Here is a 26453-nt window from a genome sequence, read left to right on the forward strand (position 1 = left end):
TATTCGCCTAATGATCGGACCGAACTTAAGCAAATTTGCGGAGTGAAGTAATGCGAAGAATGGGCACATGAATGCTCATGTATGTATGTCGTGAATATGGCAACATGTATACTCATGTATGTTATATATATAAAGAAAGCAGCTAGAATTGTAAAAGCAGATACGGGCGGAGCTCGGGGTATCTACCAGCAAAGTGCTCTCGGCTGGCGCCCTCTTACTCGCACATTAGCATAAAATGTGAGATGTGCTAAATGTGAGATATGTGCGATATGTGCTTCCATATGCTTTAGTAATTGCATAAAGCTGGTAATTGCGACCATAAAACTTGTGCCCAGGCCAGCTTATCTATAAGTTACTGACAATATGCAGATATGATCTATATTAATAAAGCTAATCAACATTATCGCAGATCACACACAGTCGCGTGTGTCTGCGAGTGTGTGTGTTTGTGTGTAGCCAGGTCGTGTGCGTCTTTAAATGTAATCCCATTTAAATGGTGCACACTTTTGCGACCGCGCAATTCTATTAATTCCAGAATAATTTTGCCAGACTGGCAAATAGACATAAATAACAGCCGAGAGTTGAGTCTAGCTGAAAGTGATTGACTGCAAAGATTCCCTGTAACCAGGCACACAAAAAGATGTCGCACATTAAAATAATATTAAGTTAAATCTTCTTGATACGAATTAAGCTACAACGTTGGTGTGCATATATCCACGATATTCTCAGAAAAACCCTATGCTGTTGATCGATATAAATCGATTTCATGGGAGCCAAAAAATGTTTTGATTATTCAGAAACAAGTGCGGGCAGCCAACTTTGTTGCCAAACAGGCAGAATATAATTCTATTTTAACTTTATTGAAACGTGGCAGCCTGCAAAATACTTTTCCTTAACTGCACTAAGCTACCCTTTAAACCATTTGTAAAGGGTATAGGGTATAGCAACGACAACAAAAACAACAACAGCCACAGAGCCCGTAAAGCGTATAAACTAATCAACGACAACATTTCGGATGGTGTATTTAAATATACATGAGCCCTACTCGACTTGTGTGTGTGTGTGTGGTTGGGTGTTAAGTGAGTGAATGTCTGTGTGTGTGAGTGAAGGGTGGTTGTGTGTGCGTGGTGTGTGCATAAATTAGGCACATGTTGCTCCGCTTAAAATGGAAAACTTGTCTTTGGTACGCACAATTCGTTTGGCACCTGCACAACTTACATATTGCCCGTCGGAGACTACAAAAATATCGATTAAATATACTTAGCTGTGTTCGTAATTAAATGATAAAAAAATGTCGCACGCACACTTAGCGCCCTATAACAGCGTCCAGGCGTAGGCGCAGCTACAGTCAAAAATCAATACCTTAAGCGAAAACAAGCCAAAACGAGTCGAAAGAAGACTTACTCAAATAAAAGCTCCAATAGAATAAACATTTAGTGTTCAAATTGTGCTTGAGTTGAGGAAATTACCCGGCCTTCGTTGGTTAAATTAACGATCTAGTTACAAGTGGTCTCAAAAAATTCCCAACAGCTTGGAATAGAATTGATGTCCTTTTCCGCTGCACGTGGGTTCGAGACTTGGCCCTAGCTTTATTGTTTTTTTTCCCTTGTGGATTTGAACCAGTGACCTGCCGTTTGTTATGTATGTTACATTCCAGCACATTTCAATAGACATTTTGTGATCAAACAATTCCAGAATCTCTTCTAGCAAGTGCTTTCTTTGAGACTGTTTCTTGGGGAATTTGTGGGAATAACATTTTGTATATTTTTACTTAGATACTTGGTTAAGAAAATCTTCTAGCAAGTGCTTCCCCTTGAGGGGAATCTTGGGCTCTAATCTTCATGTATCATTAGTTTAATACTTGGTTTAGAAGTTTAAGACTTTGGCTGGGTTTTCGCATCGGTATGTGCTTGGACTTTTCTTAGCATGTAACAGCTTGTGGAGACATGAAGGCAACACCTACTGAAAAGCCTAGTTAAGAGGTCGCCCACTTGAACTTGGGCCTGTCACAAACACACAGGCACACACACGCACGCACACACACACGCACAACCACTTAGCAGGATACTCACACACATTTAAATGTATACACCTATACACACGCGTTTGGCAGAAAGTTCGTGTCAAATACGTTCGCCTTCGGTGGCTTACTTTGAGCCCGGCAAATGCTGCTCCTGGGATTTGGGGCCGTGTTGTTTACCTTTTGGCCATAGTGTGGCTAATGCATCTATAATTTATGCCAGTCCGCAGTAAATTGGTTGAGCCACAATGGCATAGCCCGAGTAGTCAGAAATATTATGATATTTTTTTTTAAATAAATTAATTAATTAGTTTTGTCAGTTGCCATAATTGGATTTGTGTGCACATTTAATGCATTCCGGCACAGTGTTTTTTTTATTATTTTTTTTCAATACAAAAGTAAAATAAATACTCGTTTCGCATAATTTGCAATTATATGCGAAAACTCGCACGTCAAAATAATGTTTGTCTATCGCAATATAAATGTCAACGATAATGAAGCCAGGCATATGCAAAATCATTTAATAATGCAGTTTAAATTAGCTGCCACAGCAATGCGTACCCCATTATACCAATAAATTGACATTAACTGGAAGCCATTTCCCGCGGCCTGCTCCGCGGCATGTTTTTCCAGTTTCAGCTCGAGTTTGCTTATGGTTCGTGGAAAATGTAATTTGCACCTGAACTATATCTGAAGCCATGCTTGACAAATGAGCTCTAACCATCGAATTTGGTGTAAAAACTGGGCTTAAAGCCGAAAAAATAGACTTTCGACTAACAAGGATTGCACCTGCATTTGAATTCTTCAGCCAGGAGCTGTGGAGTTAGCGAATGGTGTAAAACACGTATCAAATGCATTTTCACAAAGTTCTTTGAGCGAAAAAAGTTGCATTCAACCGTATTCCGTCAATTGCCAAAATTTGTTGGAAGACGTGTTTATTACGTCCTTTAAAAGCAATTTTTCTTTTCACCTCCACATTCCACAAAGGGGTTTCCAGTAAGTGTGATACAGGTCTTAAATTAACCTTGAAAAAGATCTTTGCCAATGAATAAGCGTCCTTTTGATCCGCATTTCCCATTCATTCACTTACTTTTCATCCCTGTTGGTGGAATTTATCGAAGTCTCGCATTAGTATATAATCTGTGAAAGCAACAGCTTTCCAGCTCTTACGAGTTGGACTAGTCAGTCAGTCAATCAGTCAGCTAGTCCGACACATCTCCCTTTGATTCGCACTTTCCATTCATTCTCTTACTTTCCCTGTGGGTGGAATTTATCGAAATCTCGCATGAGTCAGTCAGTCAATTAGTTTATCAGTTAGTCAATTACTCAGTTAGTTAATAAGTCGCCTTTGAATTTCCACTGACATCTACATCTCGCTCTAGGTCTCACATACATCACAAATCGTAAAAATTTCAGCTTTCTAGCTCCTACGGATTGGGTCATCAATCAGGTCGGTCAATCAGCTAGTTAAAACATCTGTGTGCATATTGGTCATGTCGAAAAGCTTTAATTGAGTTGTTCAATTGACATTTGCGTCCACAGTGTGGCATTGAACGTTTTTTTTGATGCTGATTGATAACGATTGATGACGTCCAACGTTGCCCCAACAATTGTAACAGCAACAAAAATCGGGCATAGAAAAATCCTTTCAAGTCATTCTAAATAACATCCTTACATTTGATTTGTGTATTGATAAACTCAGCCAGTCAGTCAGTCAGTCAGTCGGGTCTGGCAATCAGTCTGCCATCTGTAAAAGAGTCCTTGTAGCTGGCTGCCTTCTGAGTATGCTGTGCTGCATAGTTGTTTCGTTTTGTGCAAGATTGTGAATGCGAATTTTTGCTCCAGCCAAAGCTGGGGAAGTTCTGCCTTTCTGCTGGCTGTTATTTTAATGCAGCGCCAGGCGGCAGCAGCTACAAATGAAGTGGCACAGATGCCTGACAGAGGACGCTCCAAACGTTCCGTTTCCGGCTGCAGCCAACAGGAAGGGAGCCAGAGCAAAAAGCAGGTGCCTACCCTGCCGGCTGGCGGCTGGCGGATTCGTCGACTCGTCTCGTCTCGTCTGCACTTGACTCGTCTTTCCGGCACTTGTTGGCACTTTATTATATGGAATTAATTTAAATTAAAAATATTTTTCGCATTTTCAAAATGCACTAGGTTTACAAGCTGGTTTACCTGTGCGTAATGACATTATTTTAGGGCGACTATGCACTGGCCGGCTCTGCTCTGCTTTTAATAAAACATATTTCTCATAAAACAAGAGTCCTCTATACGAGAATGCTAGATTTGGAGATTCCCTGAGCCTAACAATGAGTTAACGATGCAAGCAAGAAGACTTCCAATGTTAGTAGATTCCTAACGTTAGCTATCGATGTTGTGAAGTAAATTCTATCTTTTCGAGTAAGAGAATGAGCTAAGGTAAACATAATAAAATAAGTGACTTGCTTCTGTTGGCTGTGAGATTTTGATATCGATTCTTATCGATATAATGGAAACGGGTTAAGTTATCGATGATTTGAAGGAAACTCAATCTTTTCGTGTAATCTCATGTCTCTTGTTCAACATTTTAACTCTGTAGCTCTGATAGATTCCGAGATTTTGATATCAATTCAGGTAAAGTTATCGACGATTTAAAGGGAACTCAATATTTTTGGATAAGAAAAGGATGTAAAAATATAAGACTCTAGCTCTTGTATAAATGAGCTCTTCATGGCTTTGAGATATCAACATCGATGTTTTTGCTCAAAACCAATATACCGCTTTACCTATTTGCGATCAGGGTACAAAAATATTGCCTTGTAGAAAGCAAAGAATGAAAATATTGTACTACAAACTGTGTTTCACATAGTGGATTTCTGTGAATCTGCTTTTCTATTCTAAGCTTGTTAGCTTTTAAATATTGTTAGTCTTTAGACTTAATCTGTATTCGTTCCGACTTCGTGTCACACGCTTAAGGAATTGGTGGGAGGTGAGACGCACAACGTTGAATTGTGTTTCGCGAAAAAAATGTCATACGTAATGGTAATTAAAATAACGAACTTTTCTTATTAACATTCTTTTAAATACACCAGTCGGCTGCAATGCTGGTTAAATAAGTTGCCTAAGTGAGCCAGTTAGTCGGGCTGAACTAAACTGAACTGAACAACGTGCTTCGCTAGTTTATGGTGGCTATTTATAATCTTAGAACTTAAATAGGATAATGAATAACGAACGAGAGGGCTTATTCGGGGTGCGAATCATATGGGTATGTGGGGGATTTGTGCTGCAAAGACTTGAAGAAATTCTGTTTTTGATCTAGGAAACAACTTGTATGAATCTTCATTGAAATTCATAGTAGATATTTGAAGCAAAGCCCTACCCTTCGGATAGATATATCGATATATATAGCTTACATGCTGATAATACCAGAAAATGTTAAGATAGAAATGTTATTTCAATTAGTAGAAAATTTTAGAGCAACAACAGCTGTTAAACAGAGCGCTTGCTAACTGGTTCTTCCTTATAAGCTGAATTTCTGGTAAATTGCAATTGATTCAACTTAAAAGCAGAGCGAATAAAATAATATGTTTTGTGATAGCTTCTCCCTCTTCTCTTTAACTGGAGATTGGATAAGCTGAGCAGTACTTTTTCTGCCAGAGGCTCATAAATTCGTGTAGTTCTTGGTATCAACGCCCGTTAGTATATGAATAACTTTACTAATTATATTATCGGTGCTTATGTGGCAGATGAGTCCAGACTGAAAAGTTCTCGGGCAAACAAAATGCAAACATTTGAGCTTGTTAAATAAAAAAGTTGTGCACTTTTCTAAAAAGTGCATGAGGGTTAAATACGAGTTAACTCCTTTAATTTACATATCAATTATTTTCGTGATAATTGCATAGACGTGCAGCAGTTGGAAAAATAGTTCGGCAACAAATGTGGGCTTAGTTTAAAACTCAGCCGCAAATCCAAAAAGTTTAGCACCTGTCTCGTATTTCAACAGGCGCGTGCGGCGGCTGCTTCAGAATTAATTAATGCATCAGTCGTGCGCCTATTAATTACCGTTGGCTGCTTAACCTTCACACATTGCGTCAATTAATACGTTAAAATTCCTTGCGTATCAATTATCTTTACTAATAACTGTTTCGTTGGAAACACATTTCTCAAATTATTAAGGCAGTCGATGTGTGTTTCTTGTGTTTGCTTTAAAACTTTTCGCACCTAAAAATCATGGAACGGAATTAAGGCAGTCGATGTGTGTTTCTTGTGTTTGCTTTAAAACTTTTCGCACCTAAAAATCATGGTACGGAATTTGAAAATTGTTAAGCAGAGTGCAGAGTCGGGAGTGCACGACTATAAGATATCCCAGACTTGGATATCTTCCATCTATCCGTACTTGTTCTTTTCTTTGGCCCAGGCAATGCATGGCAAATACATTCGTGGTCGGTATTTTAAGCCTGATCAGAGCTTAAATATGGCCTAAGTGTGTATTTTTTAACTTTATCTTTGGTCATGAAGATCTTCGAAGTATTCCGTATGGGAAAAACGTTCGTTAACGTTCTTAATTTGTGTTTACCATATGAATAGCTTCACACAATATTTCTTGCATGTAGATTTTATATTTCTTGAGCTATGCTTAAAAAGAATATCACAAAATCGATCGATTCAGGCATCGACAGTTCGCTGGCGCTTGATGCATTCGAATGTGATTGTAGCATACTTTTTGGCATGAAACCAGGCGAAAGGGCGTCGAAAATGATTTAAGTGAATTGTGGCGGGCAGAGAAAACTCCGAGTGTACCGTTATGCTCAGCGCCCAGGTGTGTTGGTGGCTGGGTCATGGCAGCACAGTCTAGACCAAGAACAATTTACTGGGCAGTGGAATGAGGTCAAAGTGCCGGCAGGTTCAATGAGCTCCGGTTGCTGGTGGATCGGATTTGTCACACGTGCCGACGACTATCAGTCAGTATAAACCGTTGCCGATTTCCGTTTCCTTTTCCGCTACCATATTTCCGTTTGCAGCATCCCCGTTTGCCCGCTAACGAGCCGCAATTCAACTACATGACAAACTTGGCCACAATTTGCAAATTGGCAGCATTGAATTGGGCCAACTGGTGGCTGTTTCCAAAATGGCCAACAGTTCGACAATTGTTATTGTCGCCGGGATAGCTTGGCTAGCAATCAATCGGTCGCTACGGGCAGCGGCGCCTCTCGGGAAGCCTCTCAAAATTGCCCACACTACGCACAGGACACGCATGTCCTTTCGCTCTAATTACAAGTACACTTCGCAACGGCTTGCTAGCTTGTTGTTGTTCTTGTTGTTGAACATATCAATTAATACCGCCCATGGGCGTTAATTAGTGGCAGCTTAATTGCAGCCCAAGCACTGGGCGCATGCCAATAGTTCAGGGGGCAATGTGTGGGGCAGGGCGTGGGCCCATTGCTTGAATATCAGATTGCAACGAGTGCCAAAACTATTTGGTTTCCAGTTATTTAAAGGCGAAAGCAACCGCAAATTATATTCTCGATTAGCAGGTGTTGCTGGGCTTTGCCCGGGCCAAACATACAATTCACATTTTATGATTTGATGCAAAGCAAAGAAGTTCCATCCAAGAGTTTAAACAATGTTTTCTGTATTAAATATTTAATTTAGTAAATATTATACGGCCGATTGGAGCACATATTTCCTTAGACTTGACAAAGAGAAATATGCAGCTTCCTATATCTTACGCTGTGGGCTGTGCGATTAACATCAATCAGGTCGGTCAATCAGTCAGTAATTCCATCAGGAAGTCAGTCAATGAAGTTGTTCAGTCATTTAGTCAATCAGCTAGTCAATCATTCAATCAGTCAAGCAATACAGTTTTTCATCCTTTCATATCTGATCTATTTAACCGGAAAGCTTAGTTAACAATCTAGTTCAGCGCGGTCAACCTTTATCTTGCTTAGCCAGATGCCATTCGTTGATTGTTTTCTCCCTCACCTGAGGAAGTCAAGTGCTTGAGTGTGGCAAGGCTGCTGCTTCTGTCAACGAGGAGACTACGTTTTGTAAAAGTTTTGTTATTGCACTGGGGCTTTTTGTCATCCAACTTTATCTCTGTCATTACAACGCCTTAACAGCTAAATCAACATGCCGCAAGTGGCCATTCGAAATGTTTCATATCCAAAGTCCAACGTCATCATCCGCCTGTTCATGTCCAAAGACCCAGTCCGAGGCCGAGTCCCAGCCCAGCTTATGTTGTGGACAACAATGCGAAGTGAATGTAAAACACAAACAAACAAACAAAAGACCCGGCAATATACACCAAGCCAAAGGCTAGTATAAATGGAGACACATGTGAATCCAGCTGCGTTTTTGTCAAGCGAAATCTGCAAAAGACAGAACGACAATAGACTTGCCTGATTTACAGACTGATTGACTGACGGTCAGTAACCAAATGGCTGACTGACTGCGTGATTGAAAGACTTATTGACTGACAGTCAGTGATTAAATGAGTGACTGACTATTTGTTGAAATGACTGACTGACCGACTGAATGACTGACTGATTGACCGCCTGAATGACTGACAACCAGTGAAGGACTGACTGACAGTCTGGCTATCTGATCGTTTAATGGAATGCCTGAATGATTGATTGATTGATTAACTGATTGACTGACAATTAGTGACTGAATCGCTGACTGAATGGCTGACTGACTGCCTGACTGACAGACTAATTGTCAACGACTAAATGACTGATTGGCTATCTGATTAAATGGCCTGAACGATTGATTCACTGACAGTCAGTGACTGAATGACTGACTAGGTAAATGATTAAATGAAGGAGTGACTGACAGCCTGAATGACTGACAGCCAGTAAATGACTTATCGATTAGTTGAATGCCTGAATGATTAATTGACTGATTAACTGATTGACTGCCTGACCGACTGACTGAGTAAATGATTGATCATCATAAGCACTAAAGCGAAACTATAGGAAAACGCCTCATACCTTGGCTCAGATTGTTCAGAAGTTCGTGAAAATGTTATTTGAACTGTTTCAAATTAACTTTCGAAGATCTTAGTGCAAATTCCTTTCGATTTCACATGAGTCTTATTTTGATATAGAAAATTATCACCCGCTAGGGTGAACTCCTGTTTCTCCTGGTTAGCAGGACATTAATTCTATCATTAGAAAAGCGTATCGCATCTAAAAACCTTTTCATCAGCAAGTGCGTGTATAAGTGTGTGTCGGAGGGTGTGTGCGTGTGTGGCCTCTGCTGAGTGTTGTTGCCTTTGGGTTATTGCTTTATTCACCAGCTCATTCATTTTACTTCATTCATTTGGCTAGGTCACTCAGAGCCTGCGCATCGCTTAACTTTCGTCCAGTCATGTCCTGTGTACAAATCCAATTTCATGTGCCTTTTTGCAGCTGTAACCGTTGTTGCCGTTGTTAGTTGCCCCTCGCAACATGCCTCAAGTGGCATTCAGTTTCAGTTTCGGTTGCGATTTTGTTTCGCCTGCTTTTCGGGCGTGGTCTGCGGCCTATGCAAACAAAATCGGGACCAAATGAAATTCCGAAATGTAAATGCTTGCTGCTATCAAAAAAAAAAAAAAAAAAAAAGAAATACATATTTATACAGACACCGGGTGGCAAGTGCTCTTGGCTGAAATTAAAGTGTGTTGGGCATGCTAATTAAATATATTATTATGTGCAATACGTACAATATACGAAATACGCTCGGCTTGAAGAATGCACCAGCACGTATCTTTGCAAATTGCGGCTGGTTTAAAGACCGTGTCCTTTCGCTCGTTAGCGAGCAGAAACTCGTCCAAGTACAATTGTAATAAGTTGCAGTTGTCTAATAAGAACTCGCACACTATGTCTAATAAGAACTCTCAGATAACCACACTGAGTGCTGGTTATGCCCCTTGAGGCTGGAGTGTGCCTTACTGCCTTTCATTGCTTTGTTGTGGACGCCTTTCACATTTGCCTTGGCTTTATTTGCTTTCCAGTTGACTGAATTGGTCGAAAGTGAGTTTGCCATCGAATTCAAATGGAACTGTGTGTGAATTTATTTGCCAAATCGCCTTCTAATATGCACACAGCACGCCCCCCTCATAACCAACACAAAGTGAATTTTCACTAATGGGCAGATGGCGTGTGCACCCATAACTAGCAGGACAACTACTTATCCCCAGCTCACGATCCCTTTCTCCCTTTCGTTTCAAACGGACCGCAAAGTCTCTCAAAGTATACCCATTTTGAGCTGACATTTATTCAATTTGACAACGTCCACCTATTCAGTTTTACAAAATGGACGCATGAAAGCAAAACCTTGAATCTGGGAGCTAATAAAGAAAAATAACCTTGTCTTTGTTGTGACTTGGATTAAATGCACTTGTGCGACATATTTCCATAATTAAGCTTTTTTTTTACGATGGTTCTCATGGTAACGAAATATTAGGAGCATATTAAATGTCGAGGCATTGTTAGCTACAGTTAAGAAATAATATACGTGGAACTTCCACTCGGGGCATCCATTTAATTAACAATTCTTGTTTATTGTTAATTTATTATGCTTTCAGTACAGCTCTTTGTTGAAAATAAGCAAGTTCTGCTGGTGTTGAACTAGCGACTTTTCGACCGACTTCCATTTATTAAAACATTTGTTTTAGTTCTAATTACTTATTCTTTCAACACTGTTTAAAATTGGCAATTGCTGCTTGAGTTGAATTGGCCACTTTTTGGCTTGCTAGTTCGACGCTCAGACACATCAGCTAATTTTCAACAAAAATAGAAGTTGCGGAAAGTTTAGATATTAATATTTACAAGTGAGTGTTGATTAAGTGTATGTCACTTAGTTACTGTGAATGATTCATGTGCTTATATGAATATAAGCTTGAGTGCTTGTCTTATTCACAGTCACTTTTGACATTGGGCTGCAATTTCTTGCTATGATTGTTCATTCGTTTCTTGGTTCACCATCCTTTTGTCTTGCCACATGCCCCATGCCATATGCCGCATGTCGCATGCCACATGCCGCATGCAATGAGATGCATGGCGAGGACCCCGTGCGAGGACCCTTGTACTTAACCTCCAGCTGCAGTGGCAGGTACTTCTTATTCTTATTTCTATTCTTGCCTTCGCACAGCTTTTTACATGCCGTGCAGCTTTTAGTAATGGGTCAACGAGTCTGATGTTTTTGCATATGCAAGAAACTGTTGCGGATCGTTCCTATGATCGATACGCCCGGTTCCAACTGGGAGACAGACAGGAAGGCAATTGAGGCTAGCTGCTTCTGACAGAGAATATAGGGAATATATGCCAATTCGGCCAGTTTCTGCGGTGAATGGCAATAGCAGAATACCATATAAAGAAATATAATTTGAGGCTTATCAAGCGGGCGGTTTCTATAACTAATTATGGCTGAATACAGGGTAGCTGCTAGTCAGGCGCTGTCTCAAAGAGCACGCTGTTTCGCAAAGCAGGCGGGGTAGCTGCAAGTACAGGGTAGCTGCTAGTCAGACACTTGTTTGTCGAGTGATTGCCCTTCAGCCGCCGTAGGCTGTCTGTGGCTTACTTATTTGTTGTCTGCTTATTTGGGCATGTTCATAATTCAATGCGCAAGTATGTGTGTGTGTAAGTGTGAGTGTGAGTGTGTCTGTGTGTTTGTGTACATGTGTGTGCCAGTGTTTGTGTTTGTGGATCATATAAAGCAATGAGCTGCAATTCTTATAAAATGGGCCAAGTTGTTTTTTGCCTTTTTCCATTTGGCTTTAATAAAAAGTTTGCATGCCTCAATTCAATGGAAAGAGCTGTGGCATATCTATTCAATATAGCCTCCCCCTCAACCTACGGCCCCCCAACAGTCCCCCCTCCCCCTTTCTGCTGTTGCTCTTAATAACCACTAATTAAATATTAGACATAAATGAGAAAATTTGCGCATAGCTTTTTAGACGCTTCTCGCCCAGACTTGGCATGGCAATTGAGGTTAGACGTGGATGAGAGATGGTGTGTGTGTGTGTGTGTGTGTGTGTAGAAGGAGTGCGGGTAGTGGGTGGAGGGGGTGTGCAGGTTGGGTGGGCATCGCACGCCTGCTCCTCCCTTCGAGTTCTGCGCTAAACGCTTAAAACACTGCGATTCCATGGTCTCTGGCATATTATGCCCCCCTGAACAGTTGCCCCTCGAGTGTTGCCACGCCCACAAAGCGTCCGGTAACGTTTTGAATTTTTTTTTTGTTTTTTAATAAACTTGGGCCAGGACCAAAAGCGGAGCACTGACACTTGACATCATTCGTCTACCGTCGAGAGCCAGCGAATGTTTCGCTATGCGCCACACATACCCACACACACACGCAAACACACACACACACACACACACACACACACACACACACGCAAACACACACACACAAACATACGCATACGGAGCACTTGTAAAAACTTCCGGCAACGCCTTTTAAATTGGCCCGCCGGAAAAAGTTACTGCTAGTTGGCGGCAAATTTGCAAATTTGCAACATCGCAAAATTAGTGTGCATTATATTTATTTCAATTTTTGCAGTTTTTACTTATTTTTTTTTGCGGGCCGTTGACCTTTGCCCTCTGTTCGAGCAATCGACAAAGGCTGAAACTTTATTGCCAGTGTATTGACGGACTGCCAGAGGGGCCAAGTGCATTGCAAAAAACGAGGCACGAGCCGAGGACCAAAACCAAAACCCAAAACTAATTTCAAAATACAAAAACAAATTTGAGCTTGGAATTGAATTTGCGGTTGCGGCTGTCTGACACTTTCTCTGTCTATCCATCCGTCCATTCGTCCATCCAAAGGCAAAGCTTCTGTCTCTTAACTGTGGATAGCTTTGTCTTAATTTTTTCTGCTGCTGATATTTTCGTTTAGTTTCTAGCTATAAAATAGCTAAAATAAAATGCTGAAAATTTATTCGCAACTTCTCTCAAATATTCTTCGCTTTTGCTGTTTGACCTCTAATTTCTAGATTATATTCGTGGCATGTTCTTGTTGGAGGGTATTTGATAGTTGTGTATACCCCGGCACGAATATAAAAGGAAAATTCAATTAAGTGCCCCAAAATGAATTTTAATTCATTAATTGTGTACTTGATTCAGCTGCGCTCAGCTGTGATGCTTGAACCAGCGACCTTCAACCTGACATCGATGCTTTGACGACAGCATCTCAAAAAGCTTGACAAGTCCCAAATTCATAGTGCTTAGTTCGCAGCTCGCAGTTCTCAGTTGTTGGCGGGTGGCTCGAGTTTCGTTCCGCAGCCGATTTTCTTTCGTTGGGCGCTTCGTTGACAGCCAAAATAACCGCAGTCCGTCCATTTGCAGTGCATAAAATTTGAGCGTAGATTCTTCGACCGAAAACCGCCATTAAAATAACTTTTCAACTTTCGAGGTGAGGATGGGCTGGACTGGGCTGAACTGGGCTGGGCTGGGCTGAGCTGGGCGGATCGAGTGGGTCGGGCTTGGGAGTCTCTTGGCCGGAGCCTGGCCAAGTGGCAGACGGGCACTGAGTCGCGCTCTGAATGGCCAGCGGCGTGGCAACTTTTCAAATTTAGCCGCTCGGAAAGAACTCAACGCGCAAAACACGTAAAGCTCCCAGCCCCCAGCCTCCAGCTCCTTGCCCAGTCTCCACACTTGCCCCCTCCCCATTTCACACGCGGTGTATACAAAATGCTCGGCGCGCTTTTGTTCCAGTTTTTTGTTGTTGTTGCACTTATGGCATGGGCGCAATCAAGTTAGAGTACTGCAATCGGTAGTGCCGGACTAGAAGATACCCTGGAGTCACACCAATATACACAGACAGACGGGTAGCCGTACAGCGGGACGAAGCAGACTTTATCGAGCCAGCTCGTCGACCTTATCAAGAATATATTTACTTTGTGGTTTTACATAAATTTGCCCAAAATCATTTGAGCCTTTTTTGCACATTTTTAATGAGTTCAGGCTCTGAAAAATGAATACAATTAAATAAATAGAATTATTTAATACAAAATTGGGCACAAAGCAGGCCAAATTAATTTCAAGGCACATTTTAGTTTACTTTTAGCTGAGGTTTTGGAGAATTCGATCCGCGATTAGTCAAAGTTTTTTTTTTTTTTAAGAATAAATGACGTGAGCCTGCGTTGTTGAGATGTTCAGGCATTGTATATACGAGCAGCAGGTCCAAAAGCAATTCTTAATTTTTGAAAGCTGATAGACAGCACAAAGTAGACGATTCGAATCCCCATTGAGAATAGGTGAAAGATGAAAGAAGCTTGCTGGTAATTTCCTCCAGTCGATGTTAAATGCTTTTTCCGAGCTGAACTTTCTTGGTTTTAATTGCCGGTTCAACGTCAATTTTCAATTCAATTATTCCTGTGAACTAAAAAGCCGACTCACATAAAATTGCTTTCAATTTTATCTAGTCTATGTTAAATACAGGGTATCTGAGTGTCGAGTGTTTTGCAGAGTTGAACTTGTTGACTTTAATCAATTTGACAGTTGTTTCTAGAGACGGGAAGAGCTCATTGTTCGAATTCTTAAGCCATTCAACAGTTGAGCGTCGTAATTGTTAAGTCAGCGCACACCTACACACCTACACACCTACACACACCAATACAGGCATACACTTGAACACACTTTGGCGACTTCCGCTTAAAACTTCATACACACTTTTCTCCATTAAGTTCTTTTAAGTTCTTCATCTCGTTTGGCTTTACTTTTTGTTTTGCGCTCGTCGTGTTGCCTGCTCTTAGCTCTAATTACTTGATGTACGTCTTCTATTGCATGTTACGTGGTTTAGTTCTACGAGACAATAAAAAAAATAAAGAAAATGGATACCAAAATGGATGCGCGTGGCCAGGGCCAGAGTCAATTTCCGGCTTCGTTTCCGGATACGTTTAAGAATTTCTTTGAATTGATGAATGAAGATGAGGATCACTGCGAACTCTTTGCCAATCTGCTGGAGGATAAGGTATAGCCTAGCCTCTGAGACCTCTCAATTCCTGCACAAACCCCGACCCACCCCCTGCCCCCGCTCGTTGTGTCAATATTGATGTCGCAACGTGTCTTGCACTTGCATCTCGTATTGAAATTTGTTTCTCTTCCATTTTACCACTGCATCTTCCAGGTAATTCCACGCAACAGTATAACAATGAATGCCCAGCGGCAACGCTGCGGCGGTAGCCTACGTAGCCACCATGTTGGCCGTTCCAATTCCCATTTTCAGCAGGCGCCATCGCAGCGTCGACAACAGATTCTTTTACAGGGGGGACCTCCCCGCAGCCGTAGCGGCAGCAGTGGTGACATGACATTAACGATGACCATGACCATGGCTGACGGTCAGTCATCATCTGTTGTCAGCCCTGGAAATGGTCATCGGTTCATGGAATACACCGGGGGTCGTTCCGCTTCTTATCGCTTGAATCGTGCGCGTCGCAGCTCTCTGAGCTCCAGCGCAACCGGCATTAATCGCGTTGGTTTCTGTGGACTTGGCTCCACCAGCTGCTCGAGCAGTAGCAGCAGCTTAATTAATGTGGACGACGAGCCAGTGCATCACGTCCACAGCCATCATCATCATCGTCGTCACCATAGGTGCCGCAGTTGCAGCGGCTCGCTGCACAATTGCAGCCACGGTCTCTGTACCCATTCGCAGCCACACTCTTCCGAGCGCAGGTCGTCGACACACCTGGGCTCGGATGTCCAGCAGGAATGCAGCCTGGACCCAACTAACGCCAATCTATCTCAACAGCCACTGCAGCAGCAGCAAACGCAACAGCAACAAATGCAACAGCAACAAATGCAACAGCAAGAAATGCAACAGCAACAAATGCAACAGCAACAAATGCAACAGCAACAAATGCAACAGCAACAAATTCAACAGCAACAAATTCAACAGCAACAAATGCAACAGCAACAAATGCAACAGCAACAGCTGCAGCAGCAACAGCTGCAGCAGCAGCAGCTGCAGCAGCAGCAACTGCAACAGCAGCAACAGCAACAAATGCAACAGCAACAAATGCAGCTGCAACACCAGCAACAACAACAGAATCTCGAACTTGACATGCAGCAGCAGCTGCAACACTTGCGTCTCGGCCCCGATGGGGAGGACAACTCTGTCGGCCGTTTGGCGAGCAACTTTATCATACCTCGACGCTTGTCCGACAGCGCCAGAGATCGACCGCCGCCGCGCCACTCGATCATCCTCGAGCGGGCCTTTGATTTTGGTAAGTGTCCAAAACGACTTTACTTTTGACCATATCTCCATAAAATAGGGTCTTTCCTGACTGACTGATTGACTGACTGACTTACCGATTGAATGATATTGCATACATCAAAAGGAAAGGCCTTTGATTTTGTGAAAATCGCATAGAAAGGCGATATTAAAAAAAAAGAAGGTGCAACTAAGTTAAATTGAAACAGAAGATATGAAAATGAGCGAATGAGGAACGAAGGTAAGAGTAAGAGGAGGGAGAGATTGAAGGGAGTGGAGAGAGAGAGAGGATCCGTTTTAATATTGACTTAAGACAACTTGTGATAATCGCATAGAAAGGCGATGTTAAAGAGCGGTAAAGAGAGACAGAAAGTATGAAAGTGAGAGTGTGAGAGAAAGAGAAAAAAGGTAAGAGTGAGAACAAGCAAAGATAGGGAGAAAGAGAAGAGAGAAAGAGAGGAATAAAGAGAGAGGGAGAAAAGTGCCAACACAGCAAAGAGGCGAGAGAGAGATAAAAATATAGTGTACTCGCGAGTTATTCAATGGGTCTGTTTTTTTATATTATTGAAAGGACAAACCACAATTTGTAAGCCTTGTTAGCCTTAAAAGAAAAAAGAGAGAGAGGAAGAGAGAGAGGTAAAATAGGGAAGACATAATGAGAGCTATAAATAGAGACTAAAAGCGAGATATGATGAGGGTCAGTTTGATATTGTTGCACGATTGCGCTTTGATGGATTAGAAGCAAGTAAGGACCCCACGTGAAGGGGCTATTCCAGCTGCACCCGACATTTTTATATTGCATTGTGTTGCCTTTTGCGAGGCTTAGGGCTAATTAGGCAGCGTCCTTTTTTTCGCCTAGTGGATTAGCCCCCGTTGCGATGCCTTCGCGTTTGGCCACGTTCCAGCTGAGAGGCACATGTGGTGTGTATTTTTATATTGTTTAGTGTGCGTGTGAGTGTGTGTGCGTGTGTGGGTGTGGGTGTGTGTGTGGGTGTGTGTGTATATGACTATGACTATGACGTGCGCGACATGCAGCCACAACTTTGCGGCTTGGTGCAGTAAAACCTGCCCAACAGACCAGGGCACACACTCACTTTATGAGTTAAGCACTCGCACACACACACACACCTACGCGCACACCAACACACGCACATCTCTATATATATACCTATAATGGTTAGGGCGCATCGCTTGAGCGGATTCTTTGCATGGAACTAAAGGTCAGGTGCGCGTGATGCCATATCCATACATATTTCAATTAAAATACACCAATATGCAGACACACACACACACACACACACACACACACACACAAACACAAAGGTGAATAACCAGTTCAAGTTTTTTTTTTTTTTTTGGCAAATGGTGTTAGCCGAGCTTTGAGGAGTGCTCGTTAACAGAAAATGGCGCCCGTCTTGGTGCCCATCAAAAAAGCATAATGCGCATTAAGTTTTTATATATACACATATTCTGTTGAATGAAATAAAAGCCCACACACACACACACACAGGGAACTGGGCCCAAAACGAAAGTTAAACATCAACTTAAAAAAGTGCCAAAGGAACAGCGAACAAAAAACCGCCAGACAACAAGAAACGACAACAAACATTAAAAGGCTGCAACAGCCCAGCCAAGAGCTAAACACAAACTGAACCTTTTTTTGGCCGCGATTAAAACCGGCCCCAAACAACTTCCAACAATGTAACCGGCCAAATGGCAAAAAGAAACATAAGTACGAGGCTCAAGCTCAACCATGGGGATACCCTGTTTCCAGGGCAATTAAAAATTAAACTTCATCTGTGGCTAGTAAGACGAAAAACCGCCTACCGAAATTTAGTTTCCATGATGTGCCAGTCTGAATATCGATAGTTATCGATTTTAACGAAATGTTTAGTTATCGAATAGAAAAACATAAATTTGCGTGCTTACAACATGTTCTGCTAGCCGCTGCAATAGCCTCTAAGATATGCTTAAAATATCTATTCTGAACATCGATAACTATTGATTTTTATAGAATTTTTAGTTTTCGAATAGAAAACATAAATTGCCTGCTTGGAAAATATGCTGCTGGCCGCTGCAATAGCATCTAAGATATGCTAAAGAAATATATTTTAATCACCGATAATAATTTTTTCGACTCAGCCAGTTGTCCTTTTTTGTTTTTTTTTTTGAGGGCGGAAATGAAACATGTACACAAAAACACATTTTCTAATCCATTTTCACGGGGTATCAAAAGAACCTTCGGAATGGTCTCTGGCTACGTGGGCAAACTCCCGGTTGACATCGAACTTAAGCATCGCGTAATCGGATCAAAAGGGAGACGAGAAAAACATCAATTGCTATTAGGAAAAATGAACAGATCATTAAATCCACGTAATTTCGTGTAGATGGCCCAATAAGCTTTTTAATTATATTATGGTGAAATATACAGAATATGGGAGATATACTTTTGAGCATAAATCAATTACCTTTTAGCTGGAATCAAATTAATTGTATAAACTGTAATTATGGAATTTGCATTTGTCAAAAGGGCTTGCACGAAGCTGTGATGCCTGTCCAGAATTGACGTTCGAATAATGTAGAATCCAATCAAAAGTTAAATAATGGGCAGAACATGCTTAGTTAATGCACACATAATATGCGACAGGCCCTCAAAGTGAATGCCCAAAAATGCCTTTGACAGTTATGAAATGATGAGTACATTAAAATCACATTTACCAAGGCCTCGACGAAATAACGAAAGAAATATTCAATTGGGCATGCTCGAACAGGGAATTCAAAAAGACATGTTTTTGTTAAACAGGCGAATATTATTTTTGCCGATTTCTTTTATATAAACTTATCATTTAAAATTATGTCACAATAAAATATACTAATATAATAAATAAATAAATATAAAATAATATTTCAATATACATTTAAAATATACTAAATAATTGAATCTATAAAATAAGCTATTAGGAAATCTCTCAAGTTTTTCAAATAACAAGAAGTAGACCGACCCAATCGGGCCTTGGTTTTCAGCTAGTTTTAATTGATTGGATGGTTGAGTCCGCAATTCACTCCATTCGCCCTCTGCCCGCCTCCAAGGATTAGAATTTCAATTGGTTTCCGCCTTTTCAAATACATTTAATACTCATTAATTTAATTTTCCCCCAGCTAGGCTATGCTTTTCGAGTTGACTGAGCGTAAAGTATGTCCTTTAGGAGTTACCTTTTGAGTACTTAACAAAACTTCAAATCGTGTTTAAGCCCAAGTCGCGTTAATCTATTATATGAGCAGAATGAAAGACTATTCCTATGCACGAAATCCAATGAACGTGGATTAAAAGGATATTATTATTTTTTTATGTGGTTGCATATACATAGAAGACAGAATGACTTCCCTATAACGTATATATGTTATATTTCTCTGTCTGTATCTCCGCCTTTCTGTCCATCTTTCAATCTCAGATAATAATAATGGAAAAATTATCGATAGATCGATACGCTGCACGATAATGTTAATAATCGATTACGACATATCATGTTTGATCCTAGCTCGGAATTTAGAAGAGCTAGGGACACACAAAAAAGCCAAAAAGAATCTCCGGTTCTGGGCACCATATCCTAGGTATATATGCTGGGACAATAAACATCAAAATTAGTAAAGATTACATTTTCCACATATATGGACTGGGGGTGTGTAAAAAAGAAGCATGGTATGTCTGTCAAAGAGGATAGAATTAAAGCTAATTCCAACCAGGGTATCCGCTATTTTGGCAAACCCGACTAAAGCAAACACCCTTAAAAGGAAGCTAGAATAAAAGCTGAATACAACAGCAGCTCGGTGCCTGGTGCTGGATTCTAGGGTATCTCTAAGTCGGGAACTTGCACTTATTTCAAAAATATCCCCAAATTGTTATGTGATAAAATTTGTATTTTAGACATTTGTTTTCCTCAGACACTTTAACAGTTCCGCCAGTCTCTGGGGTTGCCCAAAAATTTAATCGTAAATAAATAAGTAAATAAATAAATGGTATTCTGATGGTATTTTGCAATTGTCAGTCAATATGTAACACGGGCATTTTCGAGCCCATAAGTGAAAACGATTCACCCGCTCTATCCGATACGAATTTTATATAATTAAACCAAATGTTATTAAAATGGGATCAAATCGTTGAAGAGTTACAAGATTAAAGTAACTGCAAGAAATGAAATAATTGAATAAATAAATTTTTTTAGGGTATACGGCAGTCGCCAGCTGCAAAAAAAACTTTGCTGTCTTGTCTTGTTTTTGATGTTATTTCTTTAGCTGGCTTTTTCGTTCAAAGCTCTAAGATTATTAAACTTTGTGTCTACTTAAAGTGTATGACTGGTAGCTACCCTATAAAAAGTTATGCTTACAGTTAAGAAAACCCAATCCAGAAGCTTTTGGAATGAAAAATGTATTATTTCGAAACATTATATGCTCGCTTTTTTTTGCAATATGTACAGGGTATAGAAAAACGTTTTGTTTACAGGCTGAGTTGTGCCGTAAACAGACCTCACAATAAAGCCTTTGAAAAATGAAGTCAGCAAAGTTTTCGACTGAACACATTCTCATATTTGACTTTGACTTCAACTTGGCAAACATATTTCTCAAATAGAAGCTCACATGGAATGCGCATGTGTGTGTGTGCCAGTCAGTGTGTCTGTGTATGTGTATTTGAGGTGTATCTTCACATTTTGGGACAACGCAACGCCCACAACATTCACAAAACTGGCAGGCTGCCCGCTGGCCAATAACTGGGCCCAAAGGCCATGAATACACTCAAAAAAATGTTGTTTTCCACAATTCAAGAAAATGTTCAACAGCATTCTTCTAAGTTTAGCTCTCTGTTTATAAAAAAAAAAAGATCAGGAAGGAAATTCTTATAAATATTCGCGGTATTTATGGCAATTTTTAAAATGTAATAAGTTGATTATTATTATATTTTTTTTGAGTGTATCACACGTTTAGCCGCAGTTGCTGGCCACAATTTTGAGGTCTTCTTCCTTCGACTGGTCGATTGTCTATGTGTGTGGGTGTGTGTGTGTGTGTGTGACATATGGTACTTGTCATCCCGAAAGCTGTCATATAAAAACCTTGTTTAAGACAGTTTCTCTTCGAACTCTTTGATAAAGCATAGATAGTAAATCTTTAGTCCTAATATCCAATGTTATTTATTGTCGGACGTGTCGGATAATTTCAATCAAGGGTGCTTAAAATTGGGTACATTGTGTTGGATAAAAAATTATGTATACTATATGTATACCTGATAAGCACAAGGAGCTCCAACAATAAAAACAAGTTGAATGGATTTTTAAATAAATATTTTCATACGCCAAATGAGCTTGTTTTTTTTACCTTCTCTTATTCTAATAATTTCAAATGATTTCGAAGGTAATAAAAGCTAGATTCAAGAAACTTTATGTTTATGCTCTCGCATAGCGTGCACATGGTTGAAGTATTTCTTTTTTTGGAAACCTTGCCTAAAAAAATAACAAATTTAGAGACATAAAAACACTTTTCTTTTGAATAAGTTCAAACTATAAACACCGAAGTCAATCAAGAATTTCTACCGAGGCAGTGTAAAATACTCTTCAAATAAATGCGTTGATCAGCAAGTCAATCAATCTGTCAATCAGTTAGTTGATCAGTCAGTCAGTTAAGACAAGCAGCTATATATATAGAGGTAGTCATTTTATACGTACTACAGGTAAGGCCGGGGTGTGCTCGCTAGTATAAATATTTATAAAAAGACACATAATTTTTTGCTCAGGCAGCTGGTATAAATACCGATTTTGTCAATTGCAGACACCAGCTGTGACGAGAGCGATATACCCAGTTGCAGCACGCCAGGGCCTGTGCCCTCGCCGGCCCCGCATCAGCTGGCCTACAATGTGCTCAAGCCCATACTGAAGCAGCCACAGCCGCAGCCGCAGCAGCAGCAGCAGCTTATGCAGCATCAGCATCTCCAGCAGCAGCATCTGCAGCAGCAGCATCTGCAGCAGCAGCATCTGCAGCAGCAGCATCTGCAGCAGCAACATCTTCAGCAGCATCATCTGCAGCAGCAACATCTGCAGCATCAACAGCAGATGCATCCAATGCAGCCACAGCAGTATTCCCCGCTCCCGCAGCATTCCCAGCTCCCGCAGCCTCCGCCGTATTCCCAGCTTCCGCAGTTTCCGCAGCATTCGCAGCAGATAATGCCGCAGCATCCGAGTACATCGGGATATGGGCACGTACATCGGCTACTGCCGACGCCGCCGACACATGGGGGATTGGGCGCCTACCATACGCGGGAGTCGGCGCTGCAGCGCGTCCAGCAACAGAGCGGCATGGGCAGTCACGGCAATTTGTACGGCAATGCACCGAGCGGCTCCAGCACCAGCTCCATGCCTCCCTACGGCTATAATGTGCAGCAGCCACAGCAGCCACATCTGGCAGCTGGCTACAATATGCCATATAATTGGGAACGGGAGCAGGAACAGGAGTGGGAGCTGGAGCAGGAACAGGAGCAGGAATGGACCGACGAGCCGAGCACATCGACGCAAGCAACTCGCAGTAGCTATGGGGATTATCTGAATGCATTGCCCGGTTCAGGACCGCCGGGACCGGGCCTGGCTCCAGGCTCTAGTCGTGTAAGCAGCGCCAGCCCCTTGCGAGCACCTAATGCCGGCAACTCCTCCTATCCTAACAACCAATCTATAAACTTGTAGCCGAGCATGCGAGCACAGATGTCGCCCATTTTAAATAGACGTCGCTCCTCAACGATTGCGGCCAACAGCATGCTGTTGCAAGCCGATCCCGGCCACGGTCGCAACAGCATCGCCGGTGCCGAGGATCAGCAGCGTGGCGTTCACAGCAACAATACCAGGTAGGAGTACGATATGGTATATTCATATTTGCACCATTCCCAAAATTAGACCGCATATATTACCCATATCCCCATTCAGAGCTCCACAACTAAGTTTACCGACAGCCCAGCCGAAACACTGGCAATGTAAACAACAATAACAACGACTACAACAACAATTACCACAACTATATAGCTACAGCCACGACCACGACCACGCCCACGTCCATGATCAAGCCCAAGATCACGCCCACAAGCACAAGCACAACCATAACGACAGATGTACAACAATTTGTGAACGCCTCCAAAGTTTGGCTGCGAAAATCCGTTCAACATTCCATAGCACAGAAATGCGAAGCAAACTCTCATCGATTGCTACTCAGAATGAATTTGGCATTCGAGCTGTGTTCGTATTACATGTATTTTTGGCAAAGAATTCTTTGTATACAAATCTAGTGCATAGTTTTCTAAATTATTCTGATCGATTTCTCGATTCTTAATATTTAAAAGGGAAATGATTTCACCAAAATATCGATTGTTTCACTATCGATTCAATTGGCCTTAATGTTGTGTTTGTATTATATTTTTTCGCAAAGAATTCTTGTTATCGAAAAAATTAATTTTTAATATTCTATCGATTTAATCGATGTCGATGACCGTAATAATTTAAAGGGGATCGATATGCTCAAATCGATTGTTTCTCTATCGATTTAATTGGCCTTAACATTGTGTGTGTATTATATTTTTTCGCAGAGAATTCTTGTTATCGAAAAAATCAATTTTTAATATTTAATCGATTACTCAATTTAAATTATGGAATACGTTATTCGACATCGTTGATTGTGATATTTTAAAGGGGAACGATATGCTCGAATTATCGATTGGTTTTATCGATTTAATAGGCCTTAAAGTTGTGTCTTTATATTTTTTCGCAAAGAATTCTTATGGAAAATCAATTTTGAATATTCTATTGATTACTTAAACATATGGAGAATACCTTATTTGATATCGATCCTTGTAATATTTTAAAGGGGATCGATACGCCTGGCTGTAGAGTTGTGTCTACTTACATATTTTATGAAAATTAAAAGTTTTTCAGTCGATTAGCGATTGCTTTAATCGATTCAATTGCCGATTATTCCTATCAGTATGATAGGCTGTTAAATTGTGTCGTTTAACATTCTGTGACACGACTAGAAACATTCAAAAGCCCGGAAAAAGCTGTTATTCATTCTGAAAGTTCATTAAACATGCTCTCAGAAAGCTATTTGGATGTTGGCAAATCAATTTAATGCAGTCAGCTAGTCGAATTGTTGGTCAGCAAAAGCCGAAACGTTACGGACATCATGTAGTTCTAGATCGAACCACGTAGCACATGTAGAACCTATTCCCTGCTAGCCTGCTTACACGCGATTTTAGTTAACTGCACGCAATGCGATCGCATATTGAATGAGCTCCATAACCGGCGAGTGCTGCCAACCCGATTTTAAATGCAAACGCAATTTACTATAAACCATCAACTGTCCGGCCATCGACTATCAACCGTGGTGGGTCGTCGACTATGTGTGCTGTGCTTTTTAATTACAGGGAGCGCGTCTGCCTGGCCAAATCGCCGCTTGGACGTGACGGCATCGAGAGCTGCACCGTGCTTACCTTTCAGCAGGCAATGTCTGGCGCAGTGTCGCCTCAGTATGCAGCAGCCGGAGCCGTAGGAGGTGGAGGAGTCGCGCCCAACGGGCAGTTGCCAGTCAATGAGCTGGACAAATGCCTGTTGGGATCCAGCAGCGCGCTGGCGGCTGTCGCCGAGGTCACAACAACCAGTGGACCCGATGCCACCGACTCGCCTACAGCCGATTCCAGCGACTACCTGGGCTTATCCCTGTCAAAAGCAATGATTTCACAGCAACAGCAACAGCAGCAACAGCTGCAACAGCTGCAACAACACCAACAACAATACAGCAGCCAGCACCGAGAACGGGGCGTCGGAGAATCTGCAGCCGGACCTTCAGCTGGAGCCGGCGCCATAGCACAGCAACTGGCAGCTCATGGCAGTACCGCAAACTTTGCGGCTGTCCAGTATGGTAACCGCATGGCGGAACGCCAGCGTCTGAGAACCTCCAGCATGCCAGCGGAGGGCCGTAAGGTAAGGGCATCTAGAGATTAGATGCGACGCACGAACAATGCTGGACTGTGCCAGTAAATAATCCACGCTTAACTACTTTTATTACTTTCGCAATTACTCAATTTGATTATCCAATTACCAACAGTTATTAATGATTTTGACTATCCGTTCAATTACATTTCTTGCCCAACCTTCTCAATTACCGACTTGTAATTAAGTAATTCCTTATCGCGCTTAATTACTTTAATTACTCGTGCAATTGCAATTATCAAAAATTTTAAATCATTTTGACTATCCGCTCAGTTGCCCAATTAAGTTATTCCTTATCACAGTTAATTACTTTAATTACTCTCGCAATTACTCAACTTAGTTAATTCAATTACTCAATCACTAACTATTATTAAATGATCCTAACTGTCCGTTCAGTTAGCTCTCTTACCCAATCACTTCAATTACCAACTGGCGATAAGTAATTAAGTAATTATATCACAATTCTGCCACTTTTGAGGGAATATCGCTAGATTTAGTGGGCGTAGAACGATTTCCTGCGGCATTTTCGACGAGAATGTCGCCGTCTGTTTTATTTTAGGACACACAAAGCTCCAGGGAACAAGCCACAAAAGAACTAAGGAACATTCTTGTCTATCTTGTTAATCCCAAAGAGCACACACTCACGCACACACACACACACACACACACACGTATCAGAGCATAACAATTCCTGGGGACTTCTCTGGCTGTTTGCACTTGGATTCACTTCAACTTATTGCCAAAAAAAAAAATAAATAAAAATTACTAAAGCAAGAGTGCTCTAGTTGGGAGTGCCCGACTATAATATACCCTGTACCGAACTGTACTTAATTTCTTGCACTTTCTTCTTCTTTGCTTATTTTTCCCGTTTTTTCCCGTTTTAAAATCGATATTGATCGATATTCCGGGAATTGGAGAATGTTTTGAGAAATAGTTATAAAATCGTCAGGCGAATGAAACTACTCAACTCGAAAACGCTTTCTCCTGCCTGTTACCTACGCTTGAACAAAAAACATTCGACCCCTTTGAATGGAGACAGGGTATAAGATTTTTAACCCAAACCGAATCACGCATTCAATCCCAGCTGCCTCTCGTTGCCCTTGCAGCCAGCCTCAATTGAGAATTTTGCATTCTTGTATGCACAAGAGTGACACGCCTCCAGGGTGCAGTGCAGTCGCAGGGCTTAGGGCCTCGGGCTTTGGGCGCCGGGCATATAGTTGCAATAGACAAGTTTTTGCAGCCAGTGCCACAGT

General features: G+C 41.4%; 1 protein-coding gene across 7 annotated transcripts in view; it reads left to right on the plus strand.

Annotated features, from left to right (window-relative positions):
* Nucleotides 1-26453, plus strand: part of LOC6634720 (bromodomain-containing protein DDB_G0280777) — a 65855-nt gene that overhangs the window by 20146 nt on the left and 19256 nt on the right. For 2 of the 7 annotated variants that reach the window (XM_070210211.1, XM_070210213.1), the window contains 5 exons: nt 14780-14950; nt 15107-16202; nt 22007-22833; nt 22912-23069; nt 24636-25191. In XM_070210211.1, coding sequence (XP_070066312.1) covers nt 14810-14950; nt 15107-16202; nt 22007-22833; nt 22912-23069; nt 24636-25191 — 2778 coding nt within the window. In that variant the 5' untranslated portion in view covers nt 14780-14809. Of the gene's footprint in view, nt 1-14779; nt 14951-15106; nt 16203-22006; nt 22834-22911; nt 23070-23148; nt 24592-24635; nt 25192-26453 lie in introns of those variants that run through there. The other 5 variants (XM_070210217.1, XM_070210221.1, XM_070210215.1 and 2 more) reach the window with 5 other exon arrangements.

Source organism: Drosophila virilis, chromosome X, assembly GCF_030788295.1.
Source record: "Drosophila virilis strain 15010-1051.87 chromosome X, Dvir_AGI_RSII-ME, whole genome shotgun sequence".
Lineage (NCBI taxonomy): Eukaryota > Metazoa > Arthropoda > Insecta > Diptera > Drosophilidae > Drosophila > Drosophila virilis.